This window comes from Vicia villosa, unplaced genomic scaffold, assembly GCF_029867415.1.
Source record: "Vicia villosa cultivar HV-30 ecotype Madison, WI unplaced genomic scaffold, Vvil1.0 ctg.000470F_1_1, whole genome shotgun sequence".
Classification (NCBI taxonomy): Eukaryota; Viridiplantae; Streptophyta; class Magnoliopsida; order Fabales; family Fabaceae; genus Vicia; species Vicia villosa.
The window spans coordinates 937,352-962,662 of NW_026705227.1; the positions used below are offsets into that span (position 1 = coordinate 937,352).

Genomic DNA, 25,311 nt, shown 5'->3' on the forward strand with positions numbered 1-25,311 from the left:
ATCAATAAAGCGATGAGTTGCTTTGGAATTTCCCATCAACAATGCTAAAAGAGATACTTCGATAAGCATTATTGAAAAGAACATGTTTAGCAAATTTGCCATCGCTAAAATATTAAAGACTACAATGTTGATACACACAAACACACAAAATGTGTTATGAAAACATAATGAGAAAATATAAATTATATATATGAGCAACAGTTTTTTTGTTTGAACGGCATGCTAATTGCAAACATTAATTTGAATGTCTATAACAAGTAATTTTTACTCAACAACTTAATTATTGTTTTGAAAATAAAACTATTACTTTAAAATAGAACTATTTGTTATGTATTTGGCAAAAAAATTATTAAGTATGAGTAATAAATTACTTAATTTCTCAACAATCACACTATTGTTGGGAAAACCTTCTTATTCCAACAACAACAACTAGTTTTAGTGGTTGAAATTTGATTTGTTTTTTTTAATTATTTTACTATATTTAAGAAAGAGTTGTATCAACAACAAATTTTGTTGCTGGTAATAAAATAATTTTGGAAAAATCATAATATATATAGATTGATAAACGATATATAAATTTTTTTTTTGAAATTTTCAATTTCAATCACCAGATGGGGCATTTCCTTATACTTTTGGAAAAATATATTACAATTAATTAAATATAGTAAAATATATTAAAACTAACTCCTTTACTCTTTTTAATAAATATAGTTGTATATAAAATAAACTTACATCTTATGTTTGGTGAACTATATGGACTAATTTTTTTGGCACTAAGTGTAAAAGAAACTTTAAATTCTAAAACCTAATTAGTTAAGATGGATTCATCTATTCTAAACAATTTAAATTCAATTTAGTTGTAGAGTTCTAAAGTTGCCCCTTCTCATTCAAAAATCCAGTGAGTTGTAGACAACCCGTTTCCCAAAATTACCTCTCGAAAGGTATAAACATCTTCTAATCCAAATGGCTTCTATCGTTAGCTCACTTTCTTAAAATAAATCTATGTAAGACTCCTCGAGTACATTTATTCCCAGAGATATATTCCTTTTCAAAGCTATCAACTCTTATGGTATATGTCTTTTTTATTTACCGCATTGGTAGTCCATGTATTTTGATCCCCTCATTCCTCTTAATATAAATTTTTATGACAAGCAAATATGGGATAGTTCATATAATAATAGATTACATGGAAAGTTATATTTACTACAGAGAGAATTGGTGATACTTTCAAAACGTAATTGTGACAAGTGAATATAAGAATTATCACTTTATATTTATTATTCAAAGTGTAATACCCCGAATAATATGCGTATAGAATGGTATTATTCGACATTTTATATCTGGTACTGAGTACAACCAAAAGTGTCTAGATGACATCCAATACATGTATGATAAAAGATACAATCATAGTACATATACAACATAAATCATGGAATAAAATACTAGAATAGGCTAGACAGCAAAAACAAAACAAAAAAATAGATAACAAGATCTTTAAATCCTTCATGTCATCTTTCCTTTTCATCAGTAATTCACCTAATTACCACAAATATTAAACATAGGGTGAGATATAACTATTTCAGTGCAGTTCTAACTACACCGTATGTCTTCTTGGTCATGGTGCTCTCATGTTCTACTCTATTAATAATGTTTCTTTCTCAACCTTCCATATTCTACAATCATAAAAGAACGTGGATCGAGATCCAATTGATCTCATATGGTGTGTGAATATCAACACTCGGGTCAAACGACCCATGTCTACCTCTGGATATGGATAGTTACGTGGGACATCTTTCTTGGGCCACAACTCTTCACATAAGTTTGGACACAGATCACAGACTCCCTAGTACACAAATAATGTCTTTCTCCCACCAACACTTTTCACATAATTCCGGACACCGCTCAGAGACTACAACCTTCATATGGACCATACTCCCATTATTGGTAACAAAATCTTAGGCATCCATAAAGAGCCTCGATATCCCCCAAAATTGTACATGGTTGGTTTCCATTGAAACCTAACATTCAAACATATACCAACTAGGAGTATGGTTGTGTTTCCGAATAACTCAATACGATGGGATTTATATCACCCTAGGGTTTTCTCACCAAATGTATTATCTTTTTTTAACTTACTAAAAAATTATCAAGGCATCATCATGATTCATGATTTAACTATCTTAATCAGTTAGCCTATATGAATTTCAAATTAAATCCACCAAGGGTGGTAACCGCTTACTGGCAGAGAGTAACCAGTTATAGGTCGGTTAAAACTCAAAAATTTGCTAGTTTTTCATGTTTTCTCAAATCTGAATCCATTTAAGTCATGTACTAACATAAAGTGAACACTGACAACATATCACACAGCAGATGATCATAATTTCGCACGCATTCATAAAAATCAACAATCAATTCATGATTTGTAATCAAGAAAAGAAATAAATCAAACTTAGTATACCCCAACCTATCATGAATTTATCTTAAATAGTGAGTGGTATCTAGCTACACATCATTGCTACCCAAGTCACGAAAATATCATGTGATCTAACAAAAGCTTTCGTGATAATGTTTGTGTAAAAAATTACCCTTTTGCACTCATGTCTATATTGAACACAGGGCATAGACCATGTCACCCTTGTCCAATTCAATATTGGGCCCTTAGACATTTATTCTATTACGCGGGATGAGAAAGTTCTATCTAGGGCACTCATGTCCCTTAGCATGATTTGTGGAGTGCCCGTGAACTATGTTAACGACCATCCAATTACGGTTAATATCTGATCAATAAAAAAAATACTCGACTCCTACATCTATATATGGTTCGTAGTGGATTCAGGTCGAAGGGTTGTATACACCACTGTCTCCATGAGAATAACTTATGACACTTTGCATAAATTTCTATGTAGAATTCTCTTAGCGGGTCAATCCACTATAAATATTACTCCTAATATTCATACCTATGTGAAGACTTGATTACTCTTTATCCATAATCCATGAGATCTGATCGTCAGTCTATCCATACAATAGTCTCAATGATTTAATATTTTCCCACTTCACAGTAAAGCACGACTAGAGATAATTTGAGAATACTGTCCTTATGTTTCATGGGATCTCATGATTATGGCGCACTTAACATTTCATTAAACAGAATAGCTATTCTAGGGACTTTATTATTTTGGAAAAACAAACATAATAAAGAAATGTCTTTTATTATTAATATATGATTTGATACAAGTACAAAAACTATTGGCATCTAGGGCTTACACCGTCAATCTCCCACTAGCACTAGATCCCATCAGGCATACACCTAATACCCATAGATCTAGTATGGCCATCATACTCTGAATATCTTCACATCTCATATATCTATTATCTCTCGAATGAGGTGATATTGCCTAAATATGCGACTTACTATATGTTTAAGTATGCGAAAATTTGTACTCGTGTAATGTGTATACTATTGTACTATGTTTCAATACCCGTATTAACCGTCTGAAGGGGATAATTATAGACTTATCTTGTTTGGATTGCTACATATTGAATATTTAAAATCATAGTATTTAAGTCAAAAAAAATTAAATGACGTGGAATAAATTCATAAATTTCATTTCAAGGTAGATAACTAGCTGAATATTTTTAAATAATATTTGGATTAAAAAATCTTATTGAATGGAAAATAGAATAAAGTGTGGCAAGATGATAAATTTGAAAAAAAATAATATATAAAATTTACAATATTTAATAAAGGCCTATCAAGTGACTAGTTTAATTTAGTATGTACCTTTCATATAATAAACATCGTGTTACAGTCCTTTTATGAATTAATTTTCAAAGAAATTTAGAGCATTCAACTTGTGTGGTCTATGTTTTATTTATATTCCACTAGTGTAGTCTATATTTTTCGTTCCCCTAATATTCTCTTCAAAGTAACTTTAATTAAAATAATATGTACATATTAGTTCACAAAATAATAATTACTTGGTAAATTTTATTCACTATGGGACAAGCCTTAGTGATTTATTCAAAACATAATTGTGACAGGTAAATATACGCACTATAAAGTTATATATATAATTAAAAGTAACAATTACCATCTCCAATCTATTTATCTCTCTTTTACTTGAATATAGTTTATTCTCTCTCTCACTCTCCTTAATTCAGAAATCACAAAATACATTAGAAGATAAGTTGTCGAGTGAACGATAACTTAATGTTAAATATGGTGGTGGTGTAAATTGGGACTCTCTAGTCTCAATCATGCAATGCAATGATTATTCTAAGGTTGAAAGGAATTCGGGTAGTTTGGATTATGACCTCTTAGACTTAATTTTGCAGTGAGATGGACACTCGTTGGATGTAAGGAATTGTCGTGGTGTGGATTAGGACCTCCTGGACTCAATCTTGCAATTCCATGAACATTTCTAGTTTTCAAGAAATCATGGTGGTGTGAATCTGGACCTCCTGGACTCAATCTTTCAATGCGATGAACATTCCCGTTTGTAAGGAAACATGGTGGTGTGGATCTGGACCTTCTGGACTCAATCTTGCAATGTGATGAACATTCCTCGTTTGTAAGGAAAGATGGTGATGTGGATCGGGACCTCCTGGACTCAATTTTGCAATGTGATCGACACTCGTTGGATTTAAGGAATTGTCATGGTGTGGATTAGGACCTCCTGGACTCAATCTTGCAATTTCATGAACATTTCTAGTTTGCAAGAAATCATGGTGGTGTGAATCTGGACCTCCTGGACTCAATCTTTCAATGTGATGAACATTCCCCGTTGGTAAGGAAACATGGTGGTGTGGATCTGGACCTTCTGGACTCAATCTTGCAATGTGATGAACATTCCTCGTTTGTAAGGAAAGATGGTGATGTGGATCGGGACCTCTTGGACTCAATTTTGCAATGTGATGATCACTTTTTGGCTGTAAGGAATTGTCGTGGTGTGGATTAGGTCCTTCTGGACTCAATCTTGCAATGCGATGAACACTCCTCGTTTGTAAGGAAACTTGGTGATCAATATGATCCTTAATATCAATAAAGCGATGAGTTGCTTTGGAATTTCCCATCAACAATGCTAAAAGAGATACTTCGATAAGCATTATTGAAAAGAACATGTTTAGCAAATTTGCCATCGCTAAAATATTAAAGACTACAATGTTGATACACACAAACACACAAAATGTGTTAGGAAAACATAATGAGAAAATATAAATTATATATATGAGCAACAGTTTTTTTGTTTGAACGGCATGCTAATTGCAAACATTAATTTGAATGTCTATAACAAGTAATTTTTACTCAACAACTTAATTATTGTTTTGAAAATAAAACTATTACTTTAAAATAGAACTATTTGTTATGTATTTCGCAAAAAAATTATTAAGTATGAGTAATAAATTACTTAATTTCTCAACAATCACACTATTGTTGGGAAAACCTTCTTATTCCAACAACAACAACTAGTTTTAGTGGTTGAAATTTGATTTGTTTTTTTTAATTATTTTACTATATTTAAGAAAGAGTTGTATCAACAACAAATTTTGTTGCTGGTAATAAAATAATTTTGGAAAAATCATAATATATATAGATTGATAAACGATATATAAAAAAAAATTTTGAAATTTTCAATTTCAATCACCAGATGGGGCATTTCCTTATACTTTTGGAAAAATATATTACAATTAATTAAATATAGTAAAATATATTAAAACTAACTCCTTTACTCTTTTTAATAAATATAGTTGTATATAAAATAAACTTACATCTTATGTTTGGTGAACTATATGGACTAATTTTTTTGGCACTAAGTGTAAAAGAAACTTTAAATTCTAAAACCTAATTAGTTAAGATGGATTCATCTATTCTAAACAATTTAAATTCAATTTAGTTGTAGAGTTCTAAAGTTGCCCCTTCTCATTCAAAAATCCAGTGAGTTGTAGACAACCCGTTTCCCAAAATTACCTCTCGAAAGGTATAAACATCTTCTAATCCAAATGGCTTCTATCGTTAGCTCACTTTCTTAAAATAAATCTATGTAAGACTCCTCGAGTACATTTATTCCCAGAGATATATTCCTTTCCAAAGCTATCAACTCTTATGGTATATGTCTTTTTTATTTACCGCATTGGTAGTCCATGTATTTTGATCCCCTCATTCCTCTTAATATAAATTTTTATGACAAGCAAATATGGGATAGTTCATATAATAATAGATTACATGGAAAGTTATATTTACTACAGAGAGAATTGGTGATACTTTCAAAACGTAATTGTGACAAGTGAATATAAGAATTATCACTTTATATTTATTATTCAAAGTGTAATACCCCGAATAATATGCGTATAGAATGGTATTATTCGACATTTTATATCTGGTACTGAGTACAACCAAAAGTGTCTAGATGACATCCAATACATGTATGATAAAAGATACAATCATAGTACATATACAACATAAATCATGGAATAAAATACTAGAATAGGCTAGACAGCAAAAACAAAACAAAAAAATAGATAACAAGATCTTTAAATCCTTCATGTCATCTTTCCTTTTCATCAGTAATTCACCTAATTACCACAAATATTAAACATAGGGTGAGATATAACTATTTCAGTGCAGTTCTAACTACACCGTATGTCTTCTTGGTCATGGTGCTCTCATGTTCTACTCTATTAATAATGTTTCTTTCTCAACCTTCCATATTCTACAATCATAAAAGAACGTGGATCGAGATCCAATTGATCTCATATGGTGTGTGAATATCAACACTCGGGTCAAACGACCCATGTCTACCTCTGGATATGGATAGTTACGTGGGACATCTTTCTTGGGCCACAACTCTTCACATAAGTTTGGACACAGATCACAGACTCCCTAGTACACAAATAATGTCTTTCTCCCACGAACACTTTTCACATAATTCCGGACACCGCTCAGAGACTACAACCTTCATATGGACCATACTCCCATTATTGGTAACAAAATCTTAGGCATCCATAAAGAGCCTCGATATCCCCCAAAATTGTACATGGTTTGTTTCCATTGAAACCTAACATTCAAAACATATACCAACTAGGAGTATGGTTGTGTTTCCGAATAACTCAATACGATGGGATTTATATCACCCTAGGGTTTTCTCACCAAATGTATTATCTTTTTTTAACTTACTAAAAAATTATCAAGGCATCATCATGATTCATGATTTAACTATCTTAATCAGTTAGCCTATATGAATTTCAAATTAAATCCACCAAGGGTGGTAACCGCTTACTGGCAGAGAGTAACCAGTTATAGGTCGGTTAAAACTCAAAAATTTGCTAGTTTTTCATGTTTTCTCAAATCTGAATCCATTTAAGTCATGTACTAACATAAAGTGAACACTGACAACATATCACACAGCAGATGCATCATAATTTCGCACGCATTCATAAAAATCAACAATCAATTCATGATTTGTAATCAAGAAAAGAAATAAATTCAACTTAGTATACCCCAACCTATCATGAATTTATCTTAAATAATGAGTGGTATCTAGCTACACATCATTGCTACCCAAGTCACGAAAATATCATGTGATCTAACAAAACCTTTCGTGATAATGTTTGTGTAAAAAATTACCCTTTTGCACTCATGTCTATATTGAACACAGGGCATAGACCATGTCACCCTTGTCCAATTCAATATTGGGCCCTTATACATTTATTCTATTACGCGGGATGAGAAAGTTCTATCTAGGTCACTCATGTCCCTTAGCATGATTTGTGGAGTGCCCGTGAACTATGTTAACGGCCATCCAATTACGGTTAATATTTGATCAATAAAAAAAATACTCGACTCCTACATCTATATATGGTTCGTAGTGGATTCATGTCGAAGGGTTGTATACACCACTGTCTCCATGAGAATAACTTATGACACTTTGCATAAATTTCTATGTAGAATTCTCTTAGCGAGTCAATCCAGTATAAATATTACTCCTAATATTCATACCTATGTGAAGACTTGATTACTCTTTATCCATAATCCATGAGATCTGATCGCCAGTCTATCCATACAATAGTCTCAATGATTTAATATTTTCCCACTTCACATTAAAGCACGACTAGAGATAATTTGAGAATACTGTCCTTATGTTACATGGGATCTCATGATTATGTCGCACTTAACATTTCATTAAAGAGAATAGCTATTCTAGGGACTTTATTATTTTGGAAAAACAAACATAATAAAGAAATGTCTTTTATTATTAATATATGATTTGATACAAGTACAAAAACTATTGGCATCTAGGGCTTACACCGTCAATCTCCCACTAGCACTAGATCCCATCAGGCATACACCTAATACCCATAGATCTAGTATGGCCATCATACTCTGAATATCTTCACATCTCATATATCTATTATCTCTCGAATGAGGTGATATTGCCTAAATATGCGACTTACTATATGTTTAAGTATGCGAAAATTTGTACTCGTGTAATGTGTATACTATTGTACTATGTTTCAATACCCGTATTAACCGTCTGAAGGGGATAATTATAGACTTATCTTGTTTGGATTGCTACATATTGAATATTTAAAATCATAGTATTTAAGTCAAAAAAAATTAAATGACGTGGAATAAATTCATAAATTTCATTTCAAGGTAGATAACTAGCTGAATATTTTTAAATAATATTTGGATTGAAAAATCTTATTGAATGGAAAATAGAATAAAGTGTGGCAAGATGACAAATTTGAAAAAAACTAATATATAAAATTTACAATATTTAATAAAGGCCTATCAAGTGACTAGTTTAATTTAGTATGTACCTTTCATATAATAAACATCGTGTTAAAGTCCTTTTATGAATTAATTTTCTAATAAATTTAGAGCATTCAACTTGTGTGGTCTATGTTTTATTTATATTCCACTAGTGTAGTCTATATTTTTCGTTCCCCTAATATTCTCTTCAAAGTAACTTTAATTAAAATAATATGTACATATTAGTTCACAAAATAATAATTACTTGGTAAATTTAATTCACTATGGGACAAGCCTTAGTGATTTATTCAAAACATAATTGTGACAGGTAAATATACGCACTATAAAGTTATATATATAATTAAAAGTAACAATTACCATCTCCAATCTATTTATCTCTCTTTTATATGAATATAGTTTATTCTCTCTCTCACTCTACTTAATTCAGAAATCACAAAATAGATTAGAAGATAAGTTGTCGAGTGAACGATAACTTAATGTTAAATATGGTGGTGGTGTAAATTGGGACTCTCTAGTCTCAATCATGCAATGCAATGATTATTCTAAGGTTGAAAGGAATTCGGGTAGTTTGGATTATGACCTCTTAGACTTAATTTTGCAGTGAGATGGACACTCGTTGGATGTAAGGAATTGTCGTGGTGTGGATTAGGACCTCCTGGACTCAATCTTGCAATTCCATGAACGTTTCTAGTTTTCAAGAAATCATGGTGGTGTGAATCTGGACCTCCTGGACTCAATCTTTCAATGCGATGAACATTCCCCGTTTGTAAGGAAACATGGTGGTGTGGATCTGGACCTTCTGGACTCAATCTTGCAATGTGATGAACATTCCTCGTTTGTAAGGAAAGATGGTGATGTGGATCGGGACCTCCTGGACTCAATTTTGCAACATGATCGACACTCGTTGGATTTAAGGAATTGTCATGGTGTGGATTAGGACCTCCTGGACTCAATCTTGCAATTTCATGAACATTTCTAGTTTGCAAGAAATCATGGTGGTGTGAATCTGGACCTCCTGGACTCAATCTTTCAATGTGATGAACATTCCCCGTTGGTAAGGAAACATGGTGGTGTGGATCTGGACCTTCTAGACTCAATCTTGCAATGTGATGAACATTCCTCGTTTGTAAGGAAAGATGGTGATGTGGATCGGGACCTCCTGGACTCAATTTTGCAATGTGATGATCACTTTTTGGCTGTAAGGAATTGTCGTGGTGTGGATTAGGTCCTTCTGGACTCAATCTTGCAGTGCGATGAACACTCCTCGTTTGTAAGGAAACTTGGTGATCAATATGATCCTTAATATCAATAAAGCGATGAGTTGCTTTGGAATTTCCCATCAACAATGCTAAAAGAGATACTTCGATAAGCATTATTGAAAAGAACTTGTTTAGCAAATTTGCCATCGCTAAAATATTAAAGACTACAATGTTGATACACACAAACACACAAAATGTGTTAGAAAAACATAATGAGAAAATATAAATTATATATATGAGCAACAGTTTTTTTGTTTGAACGGCATGCTAATTGCAAACATTAATTTGAATGTCTATAACAAGTAATTTTTACTCAACAACTTAATTATTGTTTTGAAAATAAAACTATTACTTTAAAATTGAACTATTTGTTATGTATTTCGCAAAAAAAAGTTATTAAGTATGAGTAATAAATTACTTAATTTCTCAACAATCACACTATTGTTGGGAAAACCTTCTTATTCCTTCAACAACAACAACTAGTTTTAGTGGTTGAAATTTGATTTGTTTTTTTTTAATTATTTTACTATATTTAAGAAAGAGTTGTATCAACAACAAATTTTGTTGCTGGTAATAAAATAATTTTGGAAAAATCATAATATATATAGATTGATAAACGATATATAAAAAAAATTTTGAAATTTTCAATTTCAATCATGTAATACCCCGTATTAATTAAATGCTCTAATGTATTAACTGACGCTGAGGTTTTATCAATTGATACGTTAGAGATACTTTTGGACATTAAGTTAGTAGTGTAACTTAAGATATTTTCTTATATCCTTTCCTTTTTGCTTTTCTTCTTCATTCTACATCAAAAAGAGAAAGATAGAGAGAAGAAGTAGAGAGAAGGAAGAGCAAGAGGAGAAAGAGGAAAAGCTTGGATCTTCGTCGTTTCTCCGCCGAATCAACTCATCTTCGACATCAACGACTCTTAATCGAGGTGGGTTCTAGTTAGAAACTTATAGCTTTGATTGTGGATGAGAAATCATAAGTTTTGTTTTAGGGTTTTGTATAGAGGAAATCTAGGTTTTGGACAAGTTCATCAATGTTCATGAGCAAAGTGATTATAATCCATAAATAGATCAACTATAGTTTGTATCCATGCTTTAATCTGATCTGGAACAGGTTTAGATGGTTTAGATGGTTTGAACCATGGAAGGTTGTGAGTGAAACAGAACTGAGAGCTGAGTTCTCGCGCGCTTCGCGGCGCGAACGGGGCTGCGCGGCGCGAACGGGGCTGCGCGGCGCGAACTATGCAGGTTTTTATGGGTTTTGCTTCTGCCTTCAGTACGCGGCGCGAACAGTTTGGAAATCTTTAGAGTTTTGCTACTGCCAGAGGTTGGCGGCGCGTAGATTAGTTAGCGGCGCGAACATTGTTGGAAATTATGATGGTTTGCTTCTGCCAGAGGGTTCGCGGCGCGACCTAGTTGTTGCGCGGCGCGAACTGAAGCTTCCTTAACCAAATTTTCTTAACTTAATGAAAATTGTTTCAATCATAACTTTTGAACCGTAACTCTGTTTTAACCACCGTTCGAAGCAGTAATAGGCTAGGAGTGTGTACTTTATAGTGGTGTAGATTTTGGAACCATGAGGACGTTATGCTCTTGGTATGATGCTTATGTACTCTATAATTGTTGTTGAGTTCTATTGCAGGTGGATTGGTAATACCTTGTTTATGTGTTTATATCAAGAGGGTTGAATAACTACATTGTTATGTGAATAAAGAACAAGTGAGGAAAACTAGGAATTGTTAGGTTGTGTAGCTTAACAAAGAAACCTAGGATGAGACATTATATGGAACATACGTGTTGGAATCTTATGAGGAAAGGCTAACAGGCCTAGTGGTTTGCGGAAGCGATCACCATTGTTGATGTATTAATCGGAACCGTTGTATTTTCTTTATTTCTTTATTTTTCCTTTGAATGCTAACAGGCATTCTCCGTGCAGAGAGGCACAATAATCTTGGCAGGTTTGATTCCCGCTGTTGTGTACGAATGGAACCTACGGGTAGAGACTTGTGATGGTGTACGGGCCATGTGAAGTGACGATTCATGGGGAAAGGCTCATGAGTCCGAATCCATGTCGTATGTCAAGATTTTTCCAAAGGATCCATGACTCGTGCCACCTCCTAGACGTAGAAGGGGACGGGAATATGGGGATGCCTTGGTATTGGTTTCCGATTAGTAATCTCGTGTTGAGTTGTTGAACTCTAAGTATGATTCCATATAATGTTAGTGTGAGAACTCAAGGTCTAGTTCTTCATGACTTGAGACTTATAGGTTAGAACCTTGTAAAGCCGAGAGGATCCATAGGATAGGGAACTCACTGGGATTTTATATCTCACCCCATTATATATTGATTTCAGGTACTACAGGTTCCGCGAAGGGTAAGGAGAAAGAAGTTTGATTTCCTTATTCCTTGTACTTATTTTGGATATGGCGAAGCTTCCGTTGTGGAGTTCCTTTGAGATCATTGTTTGATCTAGTTCTTAGTATTTTATTTTGAACATCTTGTATGTATTATGCCATTGTGTAGAACTTTTGTATTTGGCATTAATATGTATAATGTGTTGACTAGGAACTTATTGGTATTTCAGTACCAAATACTTGGATTCATGTATACTTATATGATTTGATGCATGTATTTATATATGGGTGTTACAATTGGTATCAGAGCAGGTCGTATCCTCGACCTAGCCATGAGATATTATAAGTGTTTCTTTCTGTCCAAGATGTGTTGTGTTCCCATGAGTTTTGTTGTGTTATGACTATGGTATTGAGCCTGATCAACTTAATCCCATTTTGATAACCTCCAGGAACATGGCGGACGGACGCAGGACTCGCGGTCGACCCCCCACAAGACCTCCACAAGTGAATACACCGGAAGGCGGTGCGAATGTTCCATGGCCCCAGTTCATGCAACAGATGCAACAGCAACATAATCAGTTCATGCTGCAGATGATGCAACAGATGAATGGCGGTCATAATGCTCCAGTGGTTGTGCCCGAAGCTGTAGGTGGAACTTATAGGGATTTCATTCGCATGAATCCTCCGGAGTTTCATGGTGGATTAGATCCTATAAAGGCGCATGAGTGGGTGGCCAATGTAGAGGGAATCTTTGAGATCGTGCATTGTGGTGAAGAGGACAAGGTGGTGTTTGCTTCTCATTCGCTGAAAGGTCCAGCTATGAGGTGGTGGAAGGGTGCTTCTGCTTTGATGACTACTCAGGGAGTACCTAAGGAATGGGAGAATTTCAAGACCACTTTTATGGAGAATTACTTTCCTAGTTCACTGAGGACTAAGAAGGAATTGGAGTTCCAGCAGTTAAGGCAGGACAATATGTCAGTAGCTACTTATGCTGAGAAGTTTGAAATTTTGGCTGCTTACTCTAGGCAGGCCGCGTATGCTCCTGATGAGGGTTGGAAGGTGGACCAGTTTCTGTTCGGTTTAAGGGCTGATATCTCACATAGTGTGTCCCAGAGGGAGTTCACTACTTATACGGAGTTGTTGCGACAATGTTATGTGGCTGAGACTAGTTTGAAGAAAGTTCAAGCTGAGGAAGATTTGAAGAAGAAGAATCAACATGAAAGAGGAAGGCCAAGCCAACAATTTCGACCTAGGCCACAAGCTTTCAAAGGAAAGCAAGTGCAAGGTCCTCGGTCTAGTGCACCTCCGGTGTGTCGTAGTTGTGGTAAGAATCACCTTGGAAGATGTGCCTTTGAAGGGGTGAAATGTTTCCATTGTCATCAAGAAGGGCATATGGCTAGGAATTGTCCTCAGAATAGGAATCAAGTTCAAGGAAGGGGTACTGGTAGAGTTTATACCTTGGATGCTAAGAAGACCAAGAGTGATAACTCTTTGATTGCGGGTACGTGTTTCATTAATGGACATTCTTGTTTTGTTCTATTTGATTGTGGAGCAACACACTCTTTTGTGTCATTACAATGTATGAAGCGACTTGGGTTGCAAGCTACTCCTTTATTTCCTCCTATGGCGGTTACTACTGCTATGGATGAGATGGTAGAGACACCGTTGGTGTGTGAAAATTGTGTGTTATCTGTGGGTGGTAGGAATTTCCAGATCGATCTTGTTTGCTTACCACTTAAGAAGGTAGATGTTGTATTGGGAATGGATTGGCTTTCTGCTAATTCGGTGTTCATTGGGTGTGAAGAGAAGTTAATCATTATTCCATCTGAAGAGGCTACTCCGAAGGATGTGTTGACTACTATACTAGAAGGTACGGTAGGTATGATTAATTTCTTGTTTGAGAAAGAGAAGTCTGTTCTGTTGGTTCTCACTAAGGAGACGGGTGACAAGTTAGAGGTTTCACAAATTGCTGTCGTTAGAGAATTTCCTGATGTTTTTCCCGAGGATGTCACTTCTCTTCCTCCGGAAAGGGAAGTGGAATTCTCTATTGACCTGATACCGGGAACGGCTCCTATATCCGTTTCTCCGTATCGGATGGCACCACTTGAATTAAGAGAATTGAAGGGGCAATTGGAAGAACTAATGGCTAAACATTTTGCGCGACCTAGTGTCTCACCGTGGGGAGCTCCAGTGTTGTTAGTAAAGAAGAAGGATGGTGGGATGAGACTATGTATTGATTACCGTCGGTTGAATAAGGCCACCATCAAGAACAAATACCCTTTGCCTAGGATAAACGACTTGTTAGATCAAGTGAAAGGAGCCTGTGTGTTCTCGAAGATTGATTTGCGGTCAGGTTATCACCAAATCCGTGTGAAGAGCTCAGATGTGCCAAAGACTGCATTTAGAACCCGTTATGGTCATTACGAATTCTTGGTGATGCCTTTCGGTGTTACGAATGCTCCAGCTGTTTTCATGGATTATATGAATCGGTTATTTCAGCCTTACTTAGATCAATTTGTGGTAGTCTTTATTGATGACATTCTTATTTATTCTCGCACTCCACAAGAGCACGAAGGACACCTGAGGATTGTTCTGTCGGTATTGCAAGAAAATCAATTGTTTGCTAAGTTAAGCAAGTGTGAGTTTTGGATGACGGAGGTAAGATTTCTTGGTCATGTTATATCTCAAGGAGGTGTGGCAGTGGACCCGACAAAAATCGAAGCGGTAATTAATTGGGAGAGACCGAGCAATGTCTCAGAAGTCCGAAGTTTCTTGGGCTTAGCCGGCTACTACAGAAGATTTATAAAAGGGTTTTCTCAATTGGCTTTACCAATGACTAGACTTTCTCGGAAGGAGTGTCCTTATGATTGGGATTCGGGGTGTGAACAGAGTTTCATGGGCTTGAAGGAAAGATTGACGACTGCTCCTGTTTTGATCGTTCCTGACCCAAATAAGTCCTATGAAGTATTTTGCGATGCTTCCAAGAAAGGATTAGGAGGGGTTTTGATGCAGGATGGTCAGGTGGTAGCATACACATCCCGACAGTTAAAGGTTCACGAAGAGAATTATCCCACTCATGATTTAGAATTGGCTGCGGTTGTTTTTACCCTGAAGGTGTGGCGTCATTACTTGTATGGAGTTCATTTTGAAATGTTCAGCGACCACAAGAGTTTAAAGTACCTATTCGACCAGAAGGAGTTGAATATGCGTCAGAGGCGGTGGATGGAATACTTAAAGGATTATGATTTTGACTTGAAGTATCATCCAGGCAAAGCAAATAAAGTGGCGGATGCTTTGAGTCGGAAGGTGTTAAAGAGGGCCGAATTAATGATGTTAGAGTATGCATTATTGGAGAAATTTCGAGATCTCAATCTTCAATTTGTTTGGACCCAAAATGGAGTATTGATGGGAAACTTGAATGTTAATTCTACTTTGAGAAACGACATCCAACAAGCACAAGCGTCTGATACTAAGTTACAAGAGGTGTTGGTTCAACCAGGTTTTACTCGAGCTACAGATGGGGTGATTATGTTTAATCAGAGGATTTGTGTTCCGGATGATGCGTCATTGAAAAGAAGGATTTTGGATGAAGCTCACAAAGGTGCTTTCACTATACATCCGGGTTCTTCAAAAATGTACCAAGATTTAAAAGGGGATTATTGGTGGTCCGGAATGAAAAGAGATGTCGCAGTGTACGTATCACAGTGTGCGGTGTGCCAACAAGTAAAGATCGAACATCAAAGGCCGGGTGGATTGTTACAACCACTAGAGATTCCAATATGGAAGTGGGATAGTATTTCAATGGATTTTGCAGTTAGTTTGCCTCGTACTCAAGGTGGATATGATTCTATTTGGGTGATTGTGGATCGGTTGACGAAATCTGCACATTTCTTGGCCGTGAAGACTACTTACAAGGCAAGTCATCTTGCACGGTTATTTGTCGCAGAGATTGTGAAGTTGCACGGTGTACCCTCTAGTATTGTGTCGGATAGAGATCCAAAGTTTACTTCAAGGTTTTGGAGAGCTTTTCAACAAGCGATGGGATCTAAATTATGTTTGAGCACGTCGAACCACCCTCAATCGGATGGTCAAACGGAACGAACGATACAAACCTTGGAAGATATGTTAAGAGCTTGTGTGCTTGAAAGTAGAGGGAATTGGAAGGAGCTTTTACCATTGATTGAATTTGCATACAATAACAGTTATCATGCGAGTATCGGTATGGCACCTTATGAGGCATTGTATGGGAGAAAATGTAGAACACCGTTGTGTTGGTCAGAAGTTGGTGATGATAGAATTTTGGGACCCGAAATTATTCAAGAGACCACGGACAAGATTAGAATGATTCGTGAGAAGGTTAAACAAGCACATGATCGTCAGAAGAGTTATGCGGATAACCGTAGGAGGCCTTTGGAGTTTATGGAAGGTGACCATGTATTTTTGAAAGTTACTCCGAGGTTGAGGTTGAAAGGACCGTTTAAGTCAAGGAAGTTAAGTCCGAGATACGTGGGACCGTATGAGATTCTAGAGAGGATTGGTGAAGTAGCTTACCGTTTAGCCTTACCACCTTCTCTATCAGAAATGCATGATGTTTTCCACGTGTCTCAACTGAGGAAGTTTATTCCCGATCCTCTCCAGCCGGTGTTACCAGATGCAATTGAGATAGAATCAGATTTGACTTTCGAACCCTTACCGAGCCGTATCGTAGGAAGAGAGACTAAAGTGTTACGAAACAAGGAGATTCCTCTTGTCAAGGTTCAGTGGGATGTGACGCATCCGGGCGATGCTACATGGGAACTTGAATCGGAAATGAGGGATGCTTACCCTCACCTTTTCAGGTAATTCTTAAATTCGAGGACGAATTTCTATTTAAGTGGGGGAGGATGTAATACCCCGTATTAATTAAATGCTCTAATGTATTAACTGACGCTGAGGTTTTATCAATTGATACGTTAGAGATACTTTTGGACATTAAGTTAGTAGTGTAACTTAAGATATTTTCTTATATCCTTTCCTTTTTGCTTTTCTTCTTCATTCTACATCAAAAAGAGAAAGATAGAGAGAAGAAGTAGAGAGAAGGAAGAGCAAGAGGAGAAAGAGGAAAAGCTTGGATCTTCGTCGTTTCTCCGCCGAATCAACTCATCTTCGACATCAACGACTCTTAATCGAGGTGGGTTCTAGTTAGAAACTTATAGCTTTGATTGTGGATGAGAAATCATAAGTTTTGTTTTAGGGTTTTGTATAGAGGAAATCTAGGTTTTGGACAAGTTCATCAATGTTCATGAGCAAAGTGATTATAATCCATAAATAGATCAACTATAGTTTGTATCCATGCTTTAATCTGATTTGGAACAGGTTTAGATGGTTTAGATGGTTTGAACCATGGAAGGTTGTGAGTGAAACAGAACTGAGAGCTGAGTTCTCGCGCGCTTCGCGGCGCGAACGGGGCTGCGCGGCGCGAACTATGCAGGTTTTTATGGGTTTTGCTTCTGCCTTCAGTACGCGGCGCGTACTGGGGTTCGCGGCGCGAACAGTTTGGAAATCTTTAGAGTTTTGCTACTGCCAGAGGTTGGCGGCGCGTAGATTAGTTAGCGGCGCGAACATTGTTGGAAATTATGATGGTTTGCTTCTGCCAGAGGGTTCGCAGCGCGACCTAGTTGTTGCGCGGCGCGAACTGAAGCTTCCTTAACCAAATTTTCTTAACTTAATGAAAATTGTTTCAATCATAACTTTTGAACCGTAACTCTGTTTTAACCACCGTTCGAAGCAGTAATAGGCTAGGAGTGTGTACTTTATAGTGGTGTAGATTTTGGAACCATGAGGACGTTATGCTCTTGGTATGATGCTTATGTACTCTATAATTGTTGTTGAGTTCTATTGCAGGTGGATTGGTAATACCTTGTTTATGTGTTTATATCAAGAGGGTTGAATAACTACATTGTTATGTGAATAAAGAACAAGTGAGGAAAACTAGGAATTGTTAGGTTGTGTAGCTTAACAAAGAAACCTAGGATGAGACATTATATGGAACATACGTGTTGGAATCTTATGAGGAAAGGCTAACAGGCCTAGTGGTTTGCGGAAGCGATCACCATTGTTGATGTATTAATCGGAACCGTTGTATTTTCTTTATTTCTTTATTTTTCCTTTGAATGCTAACAGGCATTCTCCGTGCAGAGAGGCACAATAATCTTGGCAGGTTTGATTCCCGCTGTTGTGTACGAATGGAACCTACGGGTAGAGACTTGTGATGGTGTACGGGCCATGTGAAGTGACGATTCATGGGGAAAGGCTCATGAGTCCGAATCCATGTCGTATGTCAAGATTTTTCCAAAGGATCCATGACTCGTGCCACCTCCTAGACGTAGAAGGGGACGGGAATATGGGGATGCCTTGGTATTGGTTTCCGATTAGTAATCTCGTGTTGAGTTGTTGAACTCTAAGTATGATTCCATATAATGTTAGTGTGAGAACTCAAGGTCTAGTTCTTCATGACTTGAGACTTATAGGTTAGAACCTTGTAAAGCCGAGAGGATCCATAGGATAGGGAACTCACTGGGATTTTATATCTCACCCCATTATATATTGATTTCAGGTACTACAGGTTCCGCGAAGGGTAAGGAGAAAGAAGTTTGATTTCCTTATTCCTTGTACTTATTTTGGATATGGCGAAGCTTCCGTTGTGGAGTTCCTTTGAGATCATTGTTTGATCTAGTTCTTAGTATTTTATTTTGAACATCTTGTATGTATTATGCCATTGTGTAGAACTTTTGTATTTGACATTAATATGTATAATGTGTTGACTAGGAACTTATTGGTATTTCAGTACCAAATACTTGGATTCATGTATACTTATATGATTTGATGCATGTATTTATATATGGGTGTTACAAATCACCAGATGGGGCATTTCCTTATACTTTTGGAAAAATATATTACAATTAATTAAATATAGTAAAATATATTAAAACTAACTCCTTTACTCTTTTTAATAAATATAGTTGTATATAAAATAAACTTACATCTTATGTTTGGTGAACTATATGGACTAATTTTTTTGGCACTAAGTGTAAAAGAAACTTTAAATTCTAAAACCTAATTAGTTAAGATGGATTCATCTATTCTAAACAATTTAAATTCAATTTAGTTGTAGAGTTCTAAAGTTGCCCCTTCTCATTCAAAAATCCAGTGAGTTGTAGACAACCCGTTTCCCAAAATTACCTCTCGAAAGGTATAAACATCTTCTAATCCAAATGGCTTCTATCGTTAGCTCACTTTCTTAAAATAAATCTATGTAAGACTCCTCGAGTACATTTATTCCCAGAGATATATTCCTTTTCAAAGCTATCAACTCTTATGGTATATGTCTTTTTTATTTACCGCATTGGTAGTCCATGTATTTTGATCCCCTAATTCCTCTTAATATAAATTTTTATGACAAGCAAATATGGTATAGTTCATATAATAATAGATTACATGGAAAGTTATATTTACTACAGAGAGAATTGGTGATACTTTCAAAACGTAATTGTGACAAGTGAATATAAGAATTATCACTTTATATTTATTATTCAAAGTGTAATACCCCGAATAATATGCGTATAGAATGGTATTATTCGACATTTTATATCTGGTACTGAGTACAACCAAAAGTGTCTAGATGACATCCAATACATGTATGATAAAAGATACAATCATAGTACATATACAACATAAATCATGGAATAAAATACTAGAATAGGCTAGACAACAAAATCAAAACAAAAAAATAGATAACAAGATCTTTAAATCCTTCATGTCATCTTTCCTTTTCATCAGTAATTCACCTAATTACCACAAATATTAAACATAGGGTGAGATATAACTATTTCAGTGCAGTTCTAACTACACCGTATGTCTTCTTGGTCATGGTGCTCTCATGTTCTACTCTATTAATAATGTTTCTTTCTCAACCTTCCATATTCTACAATCATAAAAGAACGTGGATCGAGATCCAATTGATCTCATATGGTGTGTGAATATCAACACTCGGGTCAAAACGACCCATGTCTACCTCTGGATATGGATAGTTACGTGGGACATCTTTCTTGGGCCACAACTCTTCACATAAGTTTGGACACATATCACAGACTCCCTAGTACACAAATAATGTCTTTCTCCCACCAACACTTTTCACATAATTCCGGACACCGCTCAGAGACTACAACCTTCATATGGACCATACTCCCATTATTGGTAACAAAATCTTAGGCATCCATAAAGAGCCTCGATATCCCCCAAAATTGTACATTGTTTGTTTCCATTGAAACCTAACATTCAAAACATATACCAACTAGGAGTATGGTTGTGTTTCCGAATAACTCAATACGATGGGATTTATATCACCCTAGGGTTTTCTCACCAAATGTATTATCTTTTTTTAACTTACTAAAAAATTATCAAGGCATCATCATGATTCATGATTTAACTATCTTAATCAGTTAGCCTATATGAATTTCAAATTAAATCCACCAAGGGTGGTAACCGCTTACGGGCAGAGAGTAACCAGTTATAGGTCGGTTAAAACTCAAAAACTTGCTAGTTTTTCATGTTTTCTCAAATCTGAATCCATTTAAGTCATGTACTAACATAAAGTGAACACTGACAACATATCACACAGCAGATGCATCATAATTTCACACGCATTCATAAAAATCAACAATCAATTCATGATTTGTAATCAAGAAAAGAAATAAATTCAACTTAGTATACCCCAACCTATCATGAATTTATATTAAATAATGAGTGGTATCTAGCTACACATCATTGCTACCCAAGTCACGAAAATATCATGTGATCTAACAAAACCTTTCGTGGTAATGTTTGTGTAAAAAATTACCCTTTTGCACTCATGTCTATATTGAACACAGGGCATAGACCATGTCACCCTTGTCCAATTCAATATTGGGCCCTTAGACATTTATTCTATTACGCGGGATGAGAAAGTTCTATCTAGGTCACTCATGTCCCTTAGCATGATTTGTGGAGTGCCCGTGAACTATGTTAACGGCCATCCAATTACGGTTAATATTTGATCAATAAAAAAAATACTCGACTCCTTCATCTATATATGGTTCGTAGTGGATTCATGTCGAAGGGTTGTATACACCACTGTCTCCATGAGAATAACTTATGACACTTTGCATAAATTTCTATGTAGAATTCTCTTAGCGAGTCAATCCAGTATAAATATTACTCCTAATATTCATACCTATGTGAAGACTTGATTACTCTTTATCCATAATCCATGAGATCTGATCGTCAGTCTATCCATACAATAGTCTCAATGATTTAATATTTTCCCACTTCACAGTAAAGCACGACTAGAGATAATTTGAGAATACTGTCCTTATGTTTCATGGGATCTCATGATTATGTCGCACTTAACATTTCATTAAACAGAATAGCTATTCTAGGGACTTTATTATTTTGGAAAAACAAACATAATAAAGAAATGTCTTTTATTATTAATATATGATTTGATACAAGTACAAAAACTATTGGCATCTAGGGCTTACACCGTCAATCTCCCACTAGCACTAGATCCCATCAGGCATACACCTAATACCCATAGATCTAGTATGGCCATCATACTCTGAATATCTTCACATCTCATATATCTATTATCTCTCGAATGAGGTGATATTGCCTAAATATGCGACTTACTATATGTTTAAGTATGCGAAAATTTGTACTCGTGTAATGTGTATACTATTGTACTATGTTTCAATACCCGTATTAACCGTCTGAAGGGGATAATTATAGACTTATCTTGTTTGGATTGCTACATATTGAATATTTAAAATCATAGTATTTAAGTCAAAAAAAATTAAATGACGTGGAATAAATTCATAAATTTCATTTCAAGGTAGATAACTAGCTGAATATTTTTAAATAATATTTGGATTGAAAAATCTTATTGAATGGAAAATAGAATAAAGTGTGGCAAGATGATAAATTTGAAAAAAACTAATATATAAAATTTACAATATTTAATAAAGGCCTATCAAGTGACTAGTTTAATTTAGTATGTACCTTTCATATAATAAACATCGTGTTAAAGTCCTTTTATGAATTAATTTTCAAATAAATTTAGAGCATTCAACTTGTGTGGTCTATGTTTTATTTATATTCCACTAGTGTAGTCTATATTTTTCGTTCCCCTAATATTCTCTTCAAAGTAACTTTAATTAAAATAATATGTACATATTAGTTCACAAAATAATAATTACTTGGTAAATTTTATTCACTATGGGACAAGCCTTAGTGATTTATTCAAAACATAATTGTGACAGGTAAATATACGCACTATAAAGTTATATATATAATTAAAAGTAACAATTACCATCTCCAATCTATTTATCTCTCTTTTATATGAATATAGTTTATTCTCTCTCTCACTCTACTTAATTCAGAAATCACAAAATAGATTAGAAGGTAAGTTGTCGAGTGAACGATAACTTAATGTTAAATATGGTGGTGGTGTAAATTGGGACTCTCTAGTCTCAATCATGCAATGCAATGATTATTCTAAGGTTGAAAGGAATTCGGGTAGTTTGGATTATGACCTCTTAGACTTAATTTTGCAGTGAGATGGACACTCGTTGGATGTAAGGAATTGTCGTGGTGTGGATTAGGACCTCCTGGACTCAATCTTGCAATTCCATGAACGTTTCTAGTTTTCAAGAAATCATGGTGGTGTGAATCTGGACCTCCTGGACTCAATCTTTCAATGCGATGAACATTCCTCGTTTGTAAGGAAACATGGTGGTGTGGATCTGGACCTTCTGGACTCAATCTTGCAATGTGATGAACATTCCTCGTTTGTAAGGAAAGATGGTGATGTGGATCGGGACCTCCTGGACTCAATTTTGCAACATGATCGACACTCGTTGGATTTAAGGAATTGTCATGGTGTGGATTAGGACCTCCTGGACTCAATCTTGCAATTTCATGAACATTTCTAGTTTGCAAGAAATCATGGTGGTGTGAATCTGGACCTCCTGGACTCAATCTTTCAATGTGATGAACATTCCCCGTTGGTAAGGAAACATGGTGGTGTGGATCTGGACCTTCTAGACTCAATCTTGCAATGTGATGAACATTCCTCGTTTGTAAGGAAAGATGGTGATGTGGATCGGGACCTCCTGGACTCAATTTTGCAATGTGATGATCACTTTTTGGCTGTAAGGAATTGTCGTGGTGTGGATTAGGTCCTTCTGGACTCAATCTTGCAGTGCGATGAACACTCCTCGTTTGTAAGGAAACTTGGTGATCAATATGATCCTTAATATCAATAAAGCGATGAGTTGCTTTGGAATTTCCCATCAACAATGCTAAAAGAGATACTTCGATAAGCATTATTGAAAAGAACTTGTTTAGCAAATTTGCCATCGCTAAAATATTAAAGACTACAATGTTGATACACACAAACACACAAAATGTGTTAGAAAAACATAATGAGAAAATATAAATTATATATATGAGCAACAGTTTTTTTGTTTGAACGGCATGCTAATTGCAAACATTAATTTGAATGTCTATAACAAGTAATTTTTACTCAACAACTTAATTATTGTTTTGAAAATAAAACTATTACTTTAAAATAGAACTATTTGTTATGTATTTCGCAAAAAAAATTATTAAGTATGAGTAATAAATTACTTAATTTCTCAACAATCACACTATTGTTGGGAAAACCTTCTTATTCCTTCAACAACAACAACTAGTTTTAGTGGTTGAAATTTGATTTGTTTTTTTTAATTATTTTACTATATTTAAGAAAGAGTTGTATCAACAACAAATTTTGTTGCTGGTAATAAAATAATTTTGGAAAAATCATAATATATATAGATTGATAAACGATATATAAAAAAAAAAATTGAAATTTTCAATTTCAATCACCAGATGGGGCATTTCCTTATACTTTTGGAAAAATATATTACAATTAATTAAATATAGTAAAATATATTAAAACTAACTCCTTTACTCTTTTTAATAAATATAGTTGTATATAAAATAAACTTACATCTTATGTTTGGTGAACTATATGGACTAATTTTTTTGGCACTAAGTGTAAAAGAAACTTTAAATTCTAAAACCTAATTAGTTAAGATGGATTCATCTATTCTAAACAATTTAAATTCAATTTAGTTGTAGAGTTCTAAAGTTGCCCCTTCTCATTCAAAAATCCAGTGAGTTGTAGACAACCCGTTTCCCAAAATTACCTCTCGAAAGGTATAAACATCTTCTAATCCAAATGGCTTCTATCGTTAGCTCACTTTCTTAAAATAAATCTATGTAAGACTCCTCGAGTACATTTATTCCCAGAGATATATTCCTTTTCAAAGCTATCAACTCTTATGGTATATGTCTTTTTTATTTACCGCATTGGTAGTCCATGTATTTTGATCCCCTAATTCCTCTTAATATAAATTTTTATGACAAGCAAATATGGTATAGTTCATATAATAATAGATTACATGGAAAGTTATATTTACTACAGAGAGAATTGGTGATACTTTCAAAACGTAATTGTGACAAGTGAATATAAGAATTATCACTTTATATTTATTATTCAAAGTGTAATACCCCGAATAATATGCGTATAGAATGGTATTATTCGACATTTTATATCTGGTACTGAGTACAACCAAAAGTGTCTAGATGACATCCAATACATGTATGATAAAAGATACAATCATAGTACATATACAACATAAATCATGGAATAAAATACTAGAATAGGCTAGACAACAAAATCAAAACAAAAAAATAGATAACAAGATCTTTAAATCCTTCATGTCATCTTTCCTTTTCATCAGTAATTCACCTAATTACCACAAATATTAAACATAGGGTGAGATATAAC

General features: G+C 34.9%; 3 protein-coding genes across 3 annotated transcripts; all 3 read right to left on the reverse strand.

The window, feature by feature from the left end:
• Positions 1 to 4,467: 4,467 nt before the first annotated feature.
• LOC131628664 (uncharacterized) lies at positions 4,468 to 5,139 on the reverse strand. The gene has a single exon (XM_058899489.1). It carries the CDS (start codon positions 5,137 to 5,139, stop codon positions 4,468 to 4,470), a length of 672 nt encoding a protein of 223 aa, XP_058755472.1.
• A 4,176-nt stretch (positions 5,140 to 9,315) lies between these two features.
• LOC131628665 (uncharacterized) lies at positions 9,316 to 10,179 on the reverse strand. The gene has a single exon (XM_058899490.1). It carries the CDS (start codon positions 10,177 to 10,179, stop codon positions 9,316 to 9,318), a length of 864 nt encoding a protein of 287 aa, XP_058755473.1.
• Positions 10,180 to 22,970: 12,791 nt separating this feature from the next.
• On the reverse strand, positions 22,971 to 23,834 carry LOC131628666 (uncharacterized). The gene has a single exon (XM_058899491.1). It carries the CDS (start codon positions 23,832 to 23,834, stop codon positions 22,971 to 22,973), a length of 864 nt encoding a protein of 287 aa, XP_058755474.1.
• Between the last annotated feature and the right edge of the window lie 1,477 nt (positions 23,835 to 25,311).

What these genes read in the sequence shown, in the direction of transcription:
- LOC131628664 (XM_058899489.1), bottom strand. Translation starts at nt 5,139, where the DNA reads ATGGCAAATTTGCTAAACATGTTCTTTTCAATAATGCTTATCGAAGTA.
- LOC131628665 (XM_058899490.1), bottom strand. Translation starts at nt 10,179, where the DNA reads ATGGCAAATTTGCTAAACAAGTTCTTTTCAATAATGCTTATCGAAGTA.
- LOC131628666 (XM_058899491.1), bottom strand. Translation starts at nt 23,834, where the DNA reads ATGGCAAATTTGCTAAACAAGTTCTTTTCAATAATGCTTATCGAAGTA.